Genomic DNA, 17,589 nt, shown 5'->3' on the forward strand with positions numbered 1-17,589 from the left:
GCTGCAGTTACTAAGGAAATCTAATTAGATACAGAGTTGAAAGGCTGGGAGCTCTTACAGAATTAAACACTGATCACTTCTATTTGGAGAGTTTAAAGGGGGATGCTATCACAAACACACGTTAATAACCACGGCGCTGCACTGGGCACAGGCTGCAGGTGAATCCATGACTTTGTACACTTGAACTTGACTATGACTGTCAGGAGTATGTACAATGTGCTGGATTTTAAGTGCAGGTAGTGATTGTTCTAGAACAAAACTATGTCCTCAAAAGTCACTTTTGAGGTTTGTTCGTTTCTTAAATAGAAGGTTGAAGTGCTGCAGCGAACACCTTTTCTTTTTGCCATCTTAGATGGGAGACAGAGGAGACTGGGCTTTAGCCTCTAAGAATCTAACACTGCTTTTCATCTTCCGCAAGCCCAAAGTCATCTCTGAGACTCTGCACATCCTCAAAGGCATCGAGCATGTGAGCACATGGCTCACTAATCTACTCCTGACGCTTTGCCTAGGAAGTTGGCGTTTCCATCTTCCACGACGTTCTGCTGGAACCATGGTTTAGAATTAGGTCCTTGTTGCTGATAAGCATCCAGAAAATGGCAGATTCCAGGAATGTCACTAGGGAAGTTTGGGGGAAGTTCCTCCCTCGATCTCGGGGTAAACACGAAACCAGGACAGTCCTTGAGTAACCTGAAAAAAAAAAGACAGTAAAATGAAAACGTAATGCTGGCAGAAACATTTGGCAATTCAGGACAAGAAGACAACAGAAATAAATGAATATTACAGCAGTAACCATATTAGGTATGATTGACAAAAGGATTCCTTCCATAAGACACTCCCATGAAAGAAATACTACAAAGAAACAAATGCATAGAAAATTCTACTCACTCATACTAAAAGAAAGATTAATTATTAGATATTTGGGAAAGTGTGATTTACATAACAATTGAATTCCTAAACACAAACATACCTAAAGTTTTACTAATAGCAAACATTATTTTAACATGATTGAAAAGGATTTCCTAAGTTAAAAATTCATTCATTAATTAATTATATAAATGCAACTGGGAAGAAATCATGGGCAAAATGTCATGAAGAATGGTAAAATGATAAAAGTGATATAAAAATTACTTTCTGAAATATTAAACGATTTTTAAAAAAATGAATTCCATAAAGGTAGAACTCCAATGATCTTTTTTTGGTGGGAGGAGCCTATGTGAGACTGTGCCTCTTGTAGCCCAGTTTGGCTTCCAGCTCACTGTGGACTTATAGAAGACCTTGTCCTTCTGAACCTCCTGGCCCCACCTTCTAAGGCCTGGGATGACAGTCATGCACAACCACTCTTGCTTTATGCAGTGCTGCGGATCCATCCCAGGGCTTTAAGCATGCTACGCAAGCGCACTGCTAATGGTGGCATATCACCAGCCCACAAACGGGCTTCAGTTGCATGTGCTGGTGCTCTACTTACTGTTTGGCATGTATTTGTATGATGGAACATAAATGCAAAGGGACAGCAAGAGACTAACTTGGCAATCAAGAAGGTGTTATGTTTTAAAGAGACGAAATGGTATGATAGTCTTGTGATCTGTGGGGACCTAGAACAGTTTATGTTATGTTGGGGTGTCCACTAGAGCTTTTGTTTTTAAATAGGACAAAATTTATGGAATAAGTAATAGTCTATGGATATGGAATGGCTGCTTATCTTCTGGTTAAATGAGGGTAAGTGTTACCACAACACAGCAAGTTAGTTGCTCAGGTTGCCACCTGCACATTTTCAAAGAACTAGAAAGAGAGGTCTGCTTTTTTTTTTTTTTTTCCTTTGCTGTATGTGGGACTGAACCTAAGGCCTCATGCATGCTAGGTCAGGCTGAGCTATGTGTCCAGTCCTCCTTCAATTAAAAAAATAATTATTTATATATGTTTTATGTATATGGGTGTTTTGCTGCATGTGTAGTGTGTTGTGTATGTGCCTGGTGCCCACAGAGGAGAGAAGAGGGCTCTGGATCACATGGAACTGGAGTTGAAACAGCTATAAGGTCCTGTTTGGGTGCTAGGCATTAGACCAGAGTTCTCTGGAAGAACAGCAACTACTCTTAGCTGCTGAGCCATCTCTCCAACCCCCTCCTGCAAGTGTTCCTTTAACTGTTTTGAGACAGGGTCTCATAAATTGCCCAGGCTAGCTTTAAACTCTGTAGTCCATACTAGCCTTGAACTTGATCTTATCCTGCCTCAGTCTGCCATCTTAGTAGGAATTATAGGTCTGTGCCAAACCATACACTCTAAGACGTCCTTTGACCCAAGATGACACTTGCCTCCTGTGCTATGTTGTCACCATTGCTGGTCCTCAAGAATACAGGCTGGACTGTTTAATAACCTGACAGCAGTTTTCTCTGCTGAACCTTCCTACTGTTCTGAAACAGGGGATTTACCATTGGAGGGAATAACCCGCAAACCCAGGGAAAGTTCATAAATGACAGAGTTGCTGTTGTTTTTTATGAGCCCTTTGGCTTGCACCTCAGTTGATGTTAATAAGATGATTCAGAATGAGATTTGGGTTTCAGAAGTATCCCGTTATTAAGAGAAGGCTGAGGCGGGGGACTGGAAACTGAGTTTTATTAGTCAAGCCAGTGATCCAGTCCATCCTCCCTCAATAAGGAAAGCAGGGAATGAAGGCATCAACCCTTATAAGGGCAGAGCTTCCTTGTTATAACCCCACTGGTGTGGCAAGAGCCAGCAATGTGTTCATATTGCAAGGGGGAGGCATAGGAGCTCTGCATTTGGAGCCCAGCCGGGCCTCACCTATAAGCTTCTTTCTTTGGGTGATCTTGATTTGCAATCTTTACAATGAAGGTGTCCTGGTTTGCTTGGGTGACACCTACCTGATTCTGGTATCATTCTCAAAGACTAAGTTGAAGGAGTCAGGGGAGTCCTCACATTTGTGGTTAGTTGGTCAAAAGTGTAATAGCCCAGGCTCCCCTGAAGTGTGCCTGGTGTCTGATGCCAATCACTTGTCACTTGTTGAGCCCCTGTCACTTCAAAATGTTAGAGTTAAACTCTGGTTGCCACTAGAGTTATGCTAAAGGACACCAGCTGCTGTCAGAAGACCCACTGATATACCAAAGAGGTTAATACACATTTTCAATAAAAAGTTATGGTAGAAAATACAAAGTCTGTTAAGAATTAATGCTACAATTACCTCCCAAGCATAGTGAAAACTTCAGAACAAGTTAAGAACAAGGGCACTGACTCTGACATGAACTATGAACTCTGGTGCCCCATATTTGACCACTTCCCCCAGGTGGGGAGGTCTGGTGACACTCAGAGAAAGGATAAGCAGGCTACCAGGATGAGACACAATAAGCTATGATCATATGGTGGGGGAAGAGGTCCCCTTCTGTCACAGACCTAGGAGAGGGGGAAATAGGGTGAAAGAGGGAAGGAGGGAAGAAGTGAAGGGATAACAGTTGAGATGTAATATGAAAAAATTACTTAAATAAAAAAATAATAAAAAGGAAATAAAAAAATAAAAGAAATCAGAAATAAGAAAGCGGGGAAAAGCAATGCTAACATAATTCATTTCATTTTCCTATAAGATTTCTAATGCAGAAAATGAGGCTGGAGGATGGATAAAGATGACAATTGCGTCTAAAAGAAAACCATGGATTTCAGGTTCTTAACGCAGTTAGTACCTGTATGTGGTGGGGCTGACATTGATTTTCCGTGGCACACTGCAGGACTCAAATTTGTTAGCCAGAGTGACATTATTTCCAAACAGGCAGTAGCGGGGCATTTTCACTCCAACAACTCCAGCAAACACTGACCCAGAATGCAGTCCAATTCGCATCTGAAAGCAAAATAACAGCATTCCAGGTCACCGGCACGTCACTTCCCACTTGTCAGTATTGTCTGAGCATCTTGACAAGATGTTTCTTTCTGATCAGTAACTAATTCCAGCACACCCCTGTCTTCCTTGAAACTTCCAGTCAGCCACAGCTGCTCACGCAAGGGGGCACTGCCAGGGCTGGCCAGTGGTCACACCTGGAAACTCTGCTCCCTTGGGTGTTGTTTAGTTTCACCTGTCTTTAACGTCTGGGATAAACTTGTTCTCGGGCCTCTCAGAATCGCTGTGGCAGAATAACAAAGCATCTGTAGGCTGCTCTGTCCTTTACACAGGAGGAAGCCATCCTTTCTATACTCGAAATTCTCAAACCAAGGACAGAGTATGACACACCTGTAGTTCCAGATACTCAGAAGGCTAAAGCAGGAATATCTCCTGAACTCTGGAGTTTGAGGTCAGCTTGGCCAAGACAGTCAGACTCCAATTTCAAAAGGGATGGGAATCTAACAACCATTGCGCTTTAAAGTAATTTTATGGGCAAACACTAGTCCTTTATTTAAATGACTAAGAACTGGGAGAAAGGAATTATAATATCGAAGTGGAAATGACAGAGGACAAAGAAAATCAGAGTGTCTGGGCCCCACATCCCTGTGTTTACAATCTATACAGTCTAGACGTGGCAACCTAATACCCAGACCCATACCACACGAAGCTTAGGCAATGTCTAAATAGAAGACACGAGTCTGGAGCAGAACTTAGAAATTATGAGCAGGCAGAGGAGCCTTGAGTGAAATGTTTTCTCTGAATTTTGGGCCCATGTAGTCTCATGTGTTTCAGGCTGTCCTTAAACTGGCTATATCCTGGAGGATAGTCTTGACAGTGTGAGTCTCCTGCCTCCACCTCCGAATGCTAGACTCGGAATGAAATACTTTTAAGTGAGCTATTCTGAAAGACTCAGTTCCTTGACGGAGTGAGAGGATACTCACATTCTTAACTGGCTGCTATAGCGAACATGTTAACACATGGTAAGCATATCTTACATGCTCATTCTTTTCAGATTCTATGTCTGATTGGTCATTTGAAAGGTTTTATTAGCTGTACATACTTTTTAAAAGGTCAAAGATTCAGCTATCTGAAGTACTTCTTTATAGTTAAAGGACTCTGTTAGTTTTTAATTTTAAAAATATATTTATTATCCAGATGTGGTGGCTCATGTCTTTAATCCAAATACTCCAGAGGCAGAAGCAGGTAGGTCTCTGTGTTTTGTGATCAGTCTGGTCTACATAGTGAGTGCTAGTATGGCCAGGGCTTCATTTTCAAAAGGAAGGAAGGAAGGAAGGAAGGAAGAAAGAAAGAAAGAAAGAAAGAAAGAAAGGAAGGAAGAAAGAAAGAGATGGGGTGGGTGGAAACATGGCACAGCAAGTTGTGGAGGTCAGAGCACAGCTGTGTGGAGTGGGATCTCTCCTCCTACCTTTGAGGGCTGACGATAGCACTCACTAGGCTTGCTGAGCCAACTTTCCAGCCCAAGATTTTCTTACTTTTACAGCTAACTTTGGGCATCTGCTAGAAATGACCAAGAGTCATATCACACATTCCCCAGCAATTTTCAAAGCAGAGCACTGGGAGAGCAGCCTGCTGAAGAGCTGCCTTCTGTGCCTTTGTTTGTCTCTGCTTATTTCTTCATCTATGAAGCACATCGGTGGATGATCCTGAAAGCCATATTTCTACGCCAAGAAGCAAAATTTAGATGTCTATTGTTCCTAGGTTTTTGTCTTTGTGAGAATATGGGCTTACACACCTAACAATTGTACAACATTAAGTTAGACATAAATGCAACCTTAGCACAATATCCTGAGGAGGTTTTATTCTCTTGGGCATCCTCCTATGAGCCAGTTTCTCTGTGTATATGAATGTTCTGATTTTTCAGATGATAAATTTACCATAGCATTTTATTGGTTTATTTCAAAAGTAATATGTAAGTATATTCCCATCACAGATACAGCCAAAGCCCACATATTCCTCCCACACAGCTCTCCCTCTCTCTCTCTCTCTCCCCTTCTCAATGTCATATTTAGCCAAAACTCAAGAACAAAAGTCCATTAATAGCATAAAAGGAGCAACGTGTCTGAGCAGACTTTTTTTTTTCCATAGGAAAAAGACAGTGAAATTATAAAAGGCAAAAAGAATCCATCTCTCTGGAGCTCTTAAGGGGAACCTTATAAGGAAGCTCTCTATTTGAAGACTGCTCAGCATTGCTCCTTTCTCCTCCTAGGTTCTGGGGCTAGGCAAGAAGATACCTAATGTGGGGTTCTTCTTTCCTGCTACTTACTGACTTGCACTGTCAAGTCCAACCCTCAGTGGTCCACCACAGTCTACTTCCAGTGTCCCAAACCTAAGTAGATGAGAATGAGTGAGGACAGTCCTCAAGAGGAGTTCATGACTCATGCACACACATGACTATACCAGAGACCAGCACACAGCTAGAGAAAAGAACAAAGGAATTCAACAAAAACCAAACAAAACCATCAGGGAAGTAGTTTTCACTTTCTTATGAGGAAACCAGGTTTAAAAAAAAGTAAGGGAAGTCTGATTGCTGAATCCAAGACTTCAAATCTAGGTGCCCAAGGAAGCTGGCCAGTCTTCAAACTGTTGTCCCCCAAATTAAATGAGGCAACGTCTAAATCACAGTGTGCAGCCCTCCATACATGCTCATGTTTCCCCGCATGCTAAAATCACTCCCCACTCAGCCCTGTATTCTTCCCCATGAATGTCTAAATCCATCGAGTATTTCCCAGGACTCCAAATGCATAGAAAATAAAAGACCCATTTACTCTCTTACTTCACAGGTCATTAAGGCTAACCTGCAAGGCTAACCCAGGTAGTTATCTTTATGGCTAACTATAAATAATTCTCTTAGCTGCAAAAAGAAGAAAAACTACATTGAGACAACTAACAAAAACACTGCCATTAATCTTCTGATATGGATCAGACATGTAAAAATAATTTATGTGGCAATTATTGGCCTTATTGCTAACAGTCTAGATATTTTTATTATGTATTATGATGTTATGAACTCTATTACCAAAATATTAGAACAAAACCCCTCACTTTTTTCTCTAAAAATGCAATCATAGAGACAACGTCTGTTAATGTGAGATGCTGTGAAGCTTTTACAACACTATTCTGCACTCATTTGCTTCAGATTTGGGGTCGGTGCCTCCTCTGAACAGGTGCACGATTGATCTGAACAATAGAATAGGTGGAAATGGCTCTGTGTGCTGCATAAGGCCAAGTCATAAAAGGTCATAGAGCATGTACCAGCCATTCACTGAGATGTTAGCCACCATGGTAAGGGCTTGATCACTCTCAGTGCACCATGCTGGAGCATGTAGCATATAAGTAGGCATTAGTAGTTGATACCAGACTTTCCTCTACCCAGCAGGCGAGTAATGCAGTTATTTAAGAATGGATCCTCCTGCCCGTGCAGTGCAATCCTAGCTTTTCCATAACACCTTCATCTATTGCCAGCCAGGGTCCCAGATACTGTGTAGCAAAGACTTGGAAGTCTGCTTATAACTTAGTCAGGCTCATGATGCAAAAAGCCAGTGCACAATAAGTGGCTGCAGATTTACACTAATAAATATTGGGAAGTGTTTGACACTGCAATGTATGAATGAGCTGATGACTGACTTTGAAAGTGCCATGAAGGCTTAGACACATGGCTTCTCCTAAGGTTACAGACCAAGGCTAAACTTGTCTTTACAATAGTTTTATTTATAAGGTTTTTGTCTGTCTTGGAATTTGATATCAGAAAGTTGAGTGGATAGAATTCTGTATTATTTTAAGGGTTCGTTGCTGAAAAGCCATCAAGTGAAGAATGTTCTTTAAGATTAAGTGGTAGCCGGGCGTGGTGGCGCACGCCTTTAATCCCAGCACTCGGGAGGCAGAGGCAGGCGAATCGCTGTGAGTTCGAGGCCAGCCTGGTCTACAAAGTGAGTCCAGGATGGCCAAGGCTACACAGAGAGACCCTGTCTCGAAAAACCAAAAAAAAAAAAAAAAAAAAAAAAAAAGATTAAGTGGTAAATTAACTATAAGACAACTTCTATTATAATCCAGCCAAGTTCTATCTGCTAAATCAATACCTAGTATATTAATTTCATTTTCTTTTTGCAATAGCACTTTATTCTGGATATGTCTCATCTAAAATTTTTACAGTGTCACATTCCTGGAGAATGCTGTTGGTTCCATAGTCAACATTTTTTCAGTCTTAATTTTTTATTAAAAATTCATTATAAAGAACCTGCAAATAAAAGTATGCCAGGCAGTGAAATTAATAATACCTAATCTTTACATTTCAGTGAACCTCTACAGCATTAGAATAACCAGTCCATACACTAGGGTATATATATGTGTGTATCTTCTGCTATTGCTGAAAACAAAAATTGCCTAACACGTTGAGAATACTTGAAGTTTGGTGGATGCTAGGCATGTGCTAGGGTTTTGGATGGTCAGACTCTGTTCCCAGTGTTTACAAGTGTGAGTGCTGCTGTGAAAGGTTTGCAACTTTCTATGGCATGCTTAGCAGAGAGCCCACTGACCAGGCTCACGCCCTGCAACAGCACTGACACAGAATTTCCATCTTGCTGCCTCAATTTGCAGTCAGCAGTACTAGAAACAGCTTTCTGCATGTGATGGTTTCCTGCCACAGCTGCAGCGCCATAGCTCTATTCTATGTTTCCAGGCCAGAGGTAAAGTGGTGGTGTGCTATAGACCTTTAGCAGGCTTTTTTGAAAACTCAACTTGCAAGTGGCATTTTCACTCATCCAAATACCCTGTAAGTCCATGTAACACCCTATAGGGATGTCCTCCCCCCTCCCTCCACCCACTACCACCTAAATGAGTTTAAGAAGACTTTGCTCTTTAAAACTTAAACCCTGGTCAACACACCAGCTTTTAGACAATGCACACTAGGTTTTGGACAACCAACACTTATGCAACCAGTCACTGCCTTACCTTGATGGGTTCTCCATGGGGAGACATGACCTCACTGGAGAGCTCCATCATCTTCAGGGCCATCAGCGCTATCTGGACAGCATGGGTGTCACTCTCTCTGTGCAATCCCCCTGCCACACAGTATGCATCCCCAATGGTCTCCACCTACAGATAATAGAATTTGTCCATTATAAATAGAAGCTTGGAGGAAGACAGCACAACAGACCTGTACAGCAGAAACCTGAGTGTGCAAGTCCTATAGAGCAACCAGGACAGTGGGACAGTGTCAGGAGTACTTTTCATTTCACAAAATGCATAATGTTCTAATGCCTTTAGTCAGGGTAGTAAACTGAAAGACAGCACAGTCTGTAAACACACCACCAGATGATCAGATAGTCTCTACAGTAGGCTTACTTCTACTATACATTCTTTCTCTCAAAGCAAAACAAAACAACGAAAACAAAAGACAATATAAAATGACTTTTATATAAGCAAATGGATTTGGTATTTAGATTTCATCTTTATTCGTGGTTGTATGTTTATTTATGTGTATGTGTGCTGTATGCATGTGTGGGTGCCTTACAGATGCCAGAAGATGGTATTGGATTCCCTGAAGCTGGAGTTACAGGCAGTTATGAGACATCCCATATGGATGCTCAGAGTTGAACTCATGTCCTCTGGAAGAACAGGAAGTGTTATTAATGGCTCAGGCACTTCGGCAGCTCCTAATTTGAATTTTGCTAGTGGGATCAATTTTCCATCATACACTCAAACACAATGAAATATCCATCTATGCACAACTGCATTTAAATGGATTCATCCTCCTAACAATATCATATGAATGCAATGAAAATGTGTGACATAAAACTAAGATCCTTCTAGCAATAAAAGAAAAAAAGATAGGGCTTTTCTGGGAATTTCTGCAGCTATTAAGCGCATACATGGATATTAATCACAAAGGATGCATAGAAACCAAATTGTTAGGTAGAGAATGAAAGAAACAGTGCAAGGAAACTGAAAAGGAAGCTGTTATTTAAGTTTGAACTATGCTTAGTATCTTTATTGTTCTTTCCATATGCAATTCTGTATTTTTGAGAGAGCTAAGTGTTAAATTATCAATTAAAATATATATATAATTCTTCTAACCCAAATAGTTGAACTTGTCCTGTCCTTACATTAAGCTATTCTCATCTAGAGTCCACTATGAATTACAAAAGTAAAAAGAAAGTGGGGCAGCCATTGTGAGTTACTTCAAATAATTCCCATTATTGATGGGCAGCTACAGGTCTTTGGATGCCTCCAGAGTTGCTATGGTATAACTGGGAGCTGCAACCCTAAGGCCTAGCTTTCATAGTGTCAGAACGCCCTTTGACAGTTATTGGAGAAGAAAAGTAATAATCAATCTTATACCAACTGTGAATACTGTGAGATACGTTAATGACCCGCCTGGCAAGATATGGCCATTGATGGCATGAATGTTAATGGAGTAACCAACCACCTTTAAAAAAATTAATTTAAGGCTCATCCCACAAGATGGAACCTGTACTTGATATTGTCAAGGGCACTAAGAACCTGTGACTAGAGAGGTTGTGGGCTGTAGGTGAAAAACCTACTACTATTGTTCTGCTTAATACACAGAGCATCCAAATTGTTGTTCCCACAAGTCGGTGCATCTCTCCAACCTCATCCTTCTTCTTGCAATAGATGGTAATTAATACAGTGTATGGAGAACAAGAGAGTTTGGAGTGCTCACTCTCCATGAGTGTCTATATCGCAGCCCACTTCTCAGGCATGAGGTCTACTTGGAAGAGGGGACAGAAACATTGTTAGAACAGAGGTGGACAATGACTTCAAGGAAGCAGTGTTTTACAAATGTCACAGAGCATATGGACATACAGCCTTGCGGTGATTGCAACAGCATGCACAAGTCTTGTGAAAATTCTACCCAGACAAAATCCCAGCTTGGAGGAAGGGAGGTAGCAATGAAATTCAAGCCCTAGCTGAGGAGAAGACTTTAGCATTTGACTGATGCTGGGAGGAGAGTCAGTTTTCTTTAATGATGTGGTACCTGATATGCTGAGCACACTCCATGTCAGGCCCTGTGCCCAGGAGCAGTTGGCCAACATGGACTGGAGCTGACGAGTTTTAACAAAGAGTCAGAGAACAGGAAGTTGGGTGGATAGGCAGGTAGCAGGGCTTCAGAGAGGGGAATGAATAGGATCAAACCATGATGTATGAAAATCTTACAGAACTCTTAAAAATGGTTTAAAAATAGACCTTTCTCATTTCTCATAAGCTATTTAAGGTATTTTCATGCAGAATCAGAAATGAGGAGAAGGTAGAAATGAGACCTGGGGAGGGAGTGATCAGTGGTGTGTTATCTGGCTCCATCTGAAGCTAGTTAGCCAAGAAACTCTGTGGACACTCTCCTTCTTGGAGGGGATATAGCTAAGGAATATCACTAGAACCATTGCAACTGAAAGCAGGGGCTGACAAGTACTTCCTCGGCACTCACAGCTGTCTATGTGACGAAAAAAAAAAACTTACTTCTCTCAGTGCTGAGAGAAAAACCATTCTCCTTGGGCAGCATAGGTACAAATCAACAGTAAATTCCACAAGAGGCCATCAAATGTAACTGAACCGATGCCAATTCTTTTACTGTAATCATACAAGGACTTCTTCCTCCCCACCCCCCAGGAGAAAATTTACAACTCCCTCTGAGATTTCCTTTAAAAAATTCACCAGAGAAGGGTTTTGCTTCTAGCATCCCCACAGAAACAAGGCAGGGTCTGTGTGTTCCCATAAACAGTATTTGCTTCTTCCCAACAGTTTATTTCTTTTGTGTTGGGCTGAACTCTGGAGTAGCCAACTGCTGTGAAAAGCTAAACTGATTATTCAAGTCAGGCAGAGATGAGTGTTTCATTCTTAACTGCACTGCCTAACATGAGGCAAAGCAATTTAAGCCAGTGGAACTTTCTAATTGCATAGAACAGGTAGAACCTGAAATTTCATTTTTCCCCTTCCTTAATATTTTTTAAAGAAATGACGTATTTGTCATCCAGGACATAATTGCACTGTTGGATCCTCAGTATCTAGAGAGACGCCTATGTGATCACTCGAACCCCTTAAAGAATCCATGATCCTGAGCCATAACACTTAGCATCTACAAAGACTTCATAATGGTTCCGTTGACAAAGGTTATGGAACATTATTTGTGGATGCAAGCTCCGGAGAGGACTACTGTTTTTGCTGTTTTACAATTGGGAAATTGCTTGCTCTGTTCACAAAGCAAGAAAAGGCAAAGACAGGATCTGAAGGCGGGCCTCTTTAATTTGAGTGTGTCTGCCTTTGATGAAGACGCAGTGAACGTTTTTAAGGAGCTGATGCTGATTTCCTGCTAACTGTCTTTGAAAAGTATCAAGTAAACCGTGCATTGACTTAGTCTATTTTAGGACAAACCCTTTAGTATAAACCCTCTGTTTCTTTATTTTTAGAGATACAAAGGATAAAGTTCCTCTCTGTGAGTCATACCTTTAATTAGGCCTTGTTTAACTCAGTTTCCACAGTTAAGTGGCTGGTCCATGGGTGGCTAATCCCTACCTTCTCACCATAAGAAAATCATCCATTCACCCAAATCTCTCTCCATTCTATGCTCATTTTTAGAAGATAATGTGGCCGACCTCTCCAGGAACAATTAGTTCTTATTGAGCTATTTCTGGCTGGAGCACCACCCACATAATTAATGCACAATGCCTGACCCCCAGATATAGCCTGTGTGACCCAAATGCCGGGAGCTATTCATCAGCATCATAGTTTAACCAGATGCCAGCCACCATGCCTTCTTTCCAAAGTGCCTTCTGTCTGCTGGGCCATTCTTGTTCTACCTCCCCTACCTTGTAGACATCCAGTTCTCCACACTGACGGTCAAAGCGAGTGTAGAGTGCGTTGAGCATGGTGATGACCTGCAGAGGCGAACACTGAGAGCAGATGGCAGTGAACCCTACGATGTCTGAGAAGAGCATGGTGACGTTACTGAACTTCTTGGCCTGCACAATCTGTCCCTGCCACAGCTGCTGAGCAACCTCAGAGGGAAAGATGGAGCACAGAAGATCCACTGTTTTCTTCTTCTCCTCCTCCAGGGCTTGGTGGGCATGTTCCAGGGTTGCCTTCAGCTTCCCCAACCTCTTCTTGAGGCCATCCTGAGCCCTTGCCTGCTCCCCTATCAAGACAACATCCCTCAGGGCATTATGAATTGGGATGTCAGACAGATAGAGCCCTCGTCCTGTGAAATCCTCCAATCTGTCCACACAGGGTGAGCCCAAGAACAAGATGGCACTGGATTCAACAATGTAGATCATTTGGCCTTTGAGATCCATAACCTGCAAAGGAAAGGAGGAGCAATTACAGTGGGTTTGTCAAGTTCCCCAAACCCACTGAAACAGGTGAGGGAATGGATATGGGTATAATCTTTTTGTGTCTGACATTAGAAATGGATAATGAGATAATCTACTCTGTTTTCAGTATGCTATAAAAGAATAGGCTTTTTAATCACTTCCAGTTTGCTCTCTGTTCTGAAATTCATGCAGACATTTGACGAATATATTAAAATATACTACACAGAAATTATGAGCTGCTGTGAGCAGTGTGAAACATGTCTTGCTCTCAGGCTCTGTGAAGCAACACTCTGGTTCTGTTGCTGCTGGAGTCTTCTTATATTCTCATGCAGTTAATCAAAGTTATAGTTCTCACATAATGTGGTATCTATCAAAACCCAGTTTCCATTCACCCTGCCCAGCCCCATCGTTCTCTCTCTCCTTTCTCTCTTGGCTTCTTTCTCTTTTAGCAAGCTTCTCTTCTTTTCTCCCATGAGTGACTTGTTCCATCTGGCAGGCGTAGAAATTAAAATATCTCTGAATATGTGTTCAAATATTTCTTTTTTTTTTTTTTTTCTGTCTCAAGAGTGTTAGAGAAACATCGTTTGGAAATGATTATTTCTCTAGTATTTTTAGCCTGAGCTATCTGGGCCTTAAAGGAGAGGATATGTCTGTGTTTCAATTTTGTCTTTAGCTTTTTATTAAAAAGGCTATTTTCCAAAATATAAGAAAAAAAAATACAACCCAACCTACAGACACAAGTGTACCCAGAGGGCCTTGCAGGAGGATAAGGCCTCAAGGGAATGTCTTGGACCACAAACTTGTTAACATATAGAGAAGTGGACACACTTGTGTTTACACTGTGTCAGAGGCCAAGCAACCTTAGTGCTCATCAATGGGAGACTGGAAAAATAAAATCAAGCTTAACCACTGAGTGTAGTAAGCCACAGACTCAAAAACACTGAGACAAACCAATGTCCAACAGCAGGGATGAGCGACTAAATTCTGTCCTTCAGTGGCAAAAGCAGTTGTAGGAATTTGTTGTCGTATCTGTAAACAAGTATGCATACACACACACATACATAGGACCCCTCATTTTGATGCAGTTAGCATCATTTTAAAGTACCTAAATATATATTTTTGCCAAAAAAAACAAAAAACAAAAACAATACAGCTGTGTTTATTTTAAGGAATAGTCAGCAAATCTAAGGGGTTCTGTTCCTAAGGTCACTCCTTATCTATGTATATGGCACCCACCATGGAATTAGTAAACTTTATTCCTGAGACTAAATGCTTGCCAATATTTTCTAATCACAAAACATGTCCTCCCTTATACACACATTCTACAGCAGCCCATCAAGTTAGTCTTCCATGTATTTATTATAGATTGATTAAAATTCATTCACCCACTTCTTACAACATTCAGCTTTCTCCTTATAAAACAATACTTTTTATTACTCAAAGCCAATGACCTATTTGATAATAATCAAAAGCAGATTTTCATATGAACACTTCTAGCTTGCTTATAAAGCTCTCTGTTTTGATTTTGTATTTGTTTACTTATATTTAGATGTCAATACATTTATGTGTATGTGCACTGGAAGGCATCCACACGCCATAGCACAAGTGGAGGTCTAGGGGCAACTTGTAGCAACTGTGCTTCCTTAAACTCTGTAGTTTCAGAGATAGAACTCGCCCTCAGGTTTGGTGGCAAGCACCCTTATCCACTGAGCCATCTCGCCCTGTATCTTGTTTTGAGGTAGGGTCTCATTTACGTGGAGCTGGCCTTGAACTAGATATATAATCAAAGATGACCTTGAACTTCTGATTCTTCCACCTCCTGAGTGATGGGATTAGAAATATGTGATATAACCCAGTGTAATTTTATGGAATATTTGGGATTAAACTGCTGCAGGCCAGGCAACATTCTACTGATGAGAAGTGCACATCCACATCATCATTAGAATTCTTTTTCATAATTATAATTTTAAGATGCAAAGTGCACTCAATCAATATTCCTAATGAATGAAGTAGGCAAGAAAATGAACATAGAAAAAATTTACTGGTTAAAGTAATTTTAGAATTTTAGACAGCTGTGTTAGCAAAATGGCATGTGCTTGCTCATTTGTCTTGTCATTCCTTCCCCTTAAATACGAAACAAGTGGTTTTATTTTGGATAAGAGTTTGCATCTTCCTTACCCTTGATGACTTCTTCACGGAGTTATCCCATCTCCTCACCCGTATCACAAACTGCATATTTAGCATAGTCATGATGCCGCTAAACGTCTGGTTGATTTTGGGAGTCAGAATCTCAAAGAACTCTTCAAAGTTGGGCTTCCCTTGGAAGTCCCTCTTGTTCACCAGCCTTCTGATGCCATTACCCAGCTGTAGGACAGCCAGGTCCCTGTCCAGCATAAAGTGGAATGGGAAAGTCTTGCAGAAGAGTGAAGTGGGGATCACCAGTGAGGACTGGGGCTTGCCTGGGGACAGAGAAGGCTTGGTGCTCTTCACGTGGACAGAGTAAAGCAAATAGGGCTGGTTCACAAATTCGGTGCAGTCACTTGGGAAGCAGGAAGGCAACAGGGACACCTCCACGTGGCTTTCATACAGTATGCAAGCGGCTGCTTTAATGATACCCGGGAGAAGCAGGGCTGTGGTTCTCTTGGGGAAGAAGTAGTAAACATTGAGAAAATCCTCATCCTTGTCCAGGCATAAGATGGAGGCATCTTCCAGTCGTCCCCTCTTCTCTGCCTCTTGGCAATGGCTGCTCTGCTTCAGGAGTGTGCTGAAGCTGTTTAGAAAGTCCTTTAGGGTGCCGCCAACCACTCCCAGGCTGTGCTCATCTTCCTCATAACAGATCTTGAACAGCTCCTCACCCAGGGAGTCTTTGAGCTCCTCCACCGGGACCCCTGAAAGCACACAACAGAGTCGGCCATCAAGTGTATCAACACAGAAGGGGGTGGCTAGTGTCACTACACACACCATCCCACGATTTGTGATTAACTTCTGTTACTATCTGCGGAGTTCTAACTCAAATCAAATGCTCACACTAAACTCAGCAACATAGATGAGCTTTTAGAATTCTGGTAACTCTAACTATCCACAAACTGTTTATTGTAAACTGAGAATGAATGACTGAGTAGATTGTATGACTTTTTCTCTTAAATATAATGAACAACTAGAGCTCCAAGATTAAGTCCATTTCACATGAGGCCTGTCTGTCCATCTCTTAACCACTCAACATGCCTCTTTCTGAAGAGTCCTCTACCCAAGAGGTTAGAGTGTACGGCTGAGGATAAGAGTCACAACAGAAGTTAATTTAAAACATGAAACTGGGTTATGTCTGGAGATGATTTCAGGATGATGTTCCCTAAGTGAATATTTGCACGAATCTTATCATTTGCCTGCAACATCTTCCTCCCAAGCTTCCTTCTTGTCTCTATACTCTGGGCACTACATGTATATTATTTCTTTTATTTTATGGTATAATTACATCATTTCCTTCTTCCATGCCTCTCCATCTAGGTCTTCCCATACACTCCTTCTTACTCTCTTTCAAAGTTATGACCCCTCCTTTTCATTAATTGTTGTTACATATATACATATATATATACATATATATATATATACTGCTCGGTTTGTATTATGTTACTCGCATGCGTGTTTTTCAGGGCTGACTATTTGGGTGATGAATTGGTGGGCTCTTCTCCCAGGAAAACTATTTCTCCTACACTGAGGATTCCTTTGTTGCCTGTGGGTCTCTTTTTAGGCTTGAGGCCTTGCAGGGCTTTCTCCATCCACTTTGGCATGCCCACAGGCACTGCCTTTGTTCGGGTCCATTTGAACAGTCATGTTGGTGAGACTTCATGAGTGCAGCTCCTTGTATTATAGGAGATACAGTCTTACAGCAAACCCCCTGATTCCCTGGCTCTTCTTATCTTTCTAGCCCCTCCTCTGCCATGTTTCCTGAACCACTCGGACTGGCCTCCACAACTCTAACTTTGATTGGTTGTGGTTTTCTGTTATGGTCTCCTTTCTGTTGCAAAGAAGTTTCCTAGATTTTTTTTTTGTAAAGTAAAAAAAAAAAAAACAAAAAAAACAAAAAACAAAACCAACCAATACTACTGTCTTTGAGGAATATTGTGATGCAAGGAAATTATGTTTAAAAAACGGTCTATCTTCCAAAAATGTTTCAATATTCAGTAGCCCTTGTTAACATTATATTTCTTAAACATGCTATCTTCCTAAGCCTGTGACCTCTCACTTTTCATGCCCATACTTGAAAAGGTTCAATAACAGTCGCTCATCTCTCTTTTCCCCTGAAGTTAAGTATTAATGTCACAATTCTGGCAGACTATTTTCTTATGATTCCTTCCAATCTTTTAAAAT

General features: G+C 41.3%; 1 protein-coding gene across 2 annotated transcripts in view; it reads right to left on the bottom strand.

Annotated features, from left to right (window-relative positions):
• Window positions 1-482: 482 nt before the first annotated feature.
• Gucy1a1 (guanylate cyclase 1 soluble subunit alpha 1) overlaps window positions 483-17,589 on the bottom strand; it is a 53,001-nt gene continuing 35,894 nt past the window's right edge. For both annotated transcript variants that reach the window (XM_051157344.1, XM_051157346.1), the window contains exons 5-9: window positions 15,400-16,109; window positions 12,721-13,206; window positions 8,849-8,992; window positions 3,687-3,841; window positions 483-687 (exon numbers count right to left, since the gene is read on the bottom strand). In XM_051157344.1, the coding sequence (XP_051013301.1) occupies window positions 483-687; window positions 3,687-3,841; window positions 8,849-8,992; window positions 12,721-13,206; window positions 15,400-16,109 (1,700 nt within the window). The remainder of the gene's footprint in view (window positions 688-3,686; window positions 3,842-8,848; window positions 8,993-12,720; window positions 13,207-15,399; window positions 16,110-17,589) is intronic.

Source organism: Acomys russatus, chromosome 15 (assembly GCF_903995435.1).
Source record: "Acomys russatus chromosome 15, mAcoRus1.1, whole genome shotgun sequence".
Classification (NCBI taxonomy): Eukaryota; Metazoa; Chordata; class Mammalia; order Rodentia; family Muridae; genus Acomys; species Acomys russatus.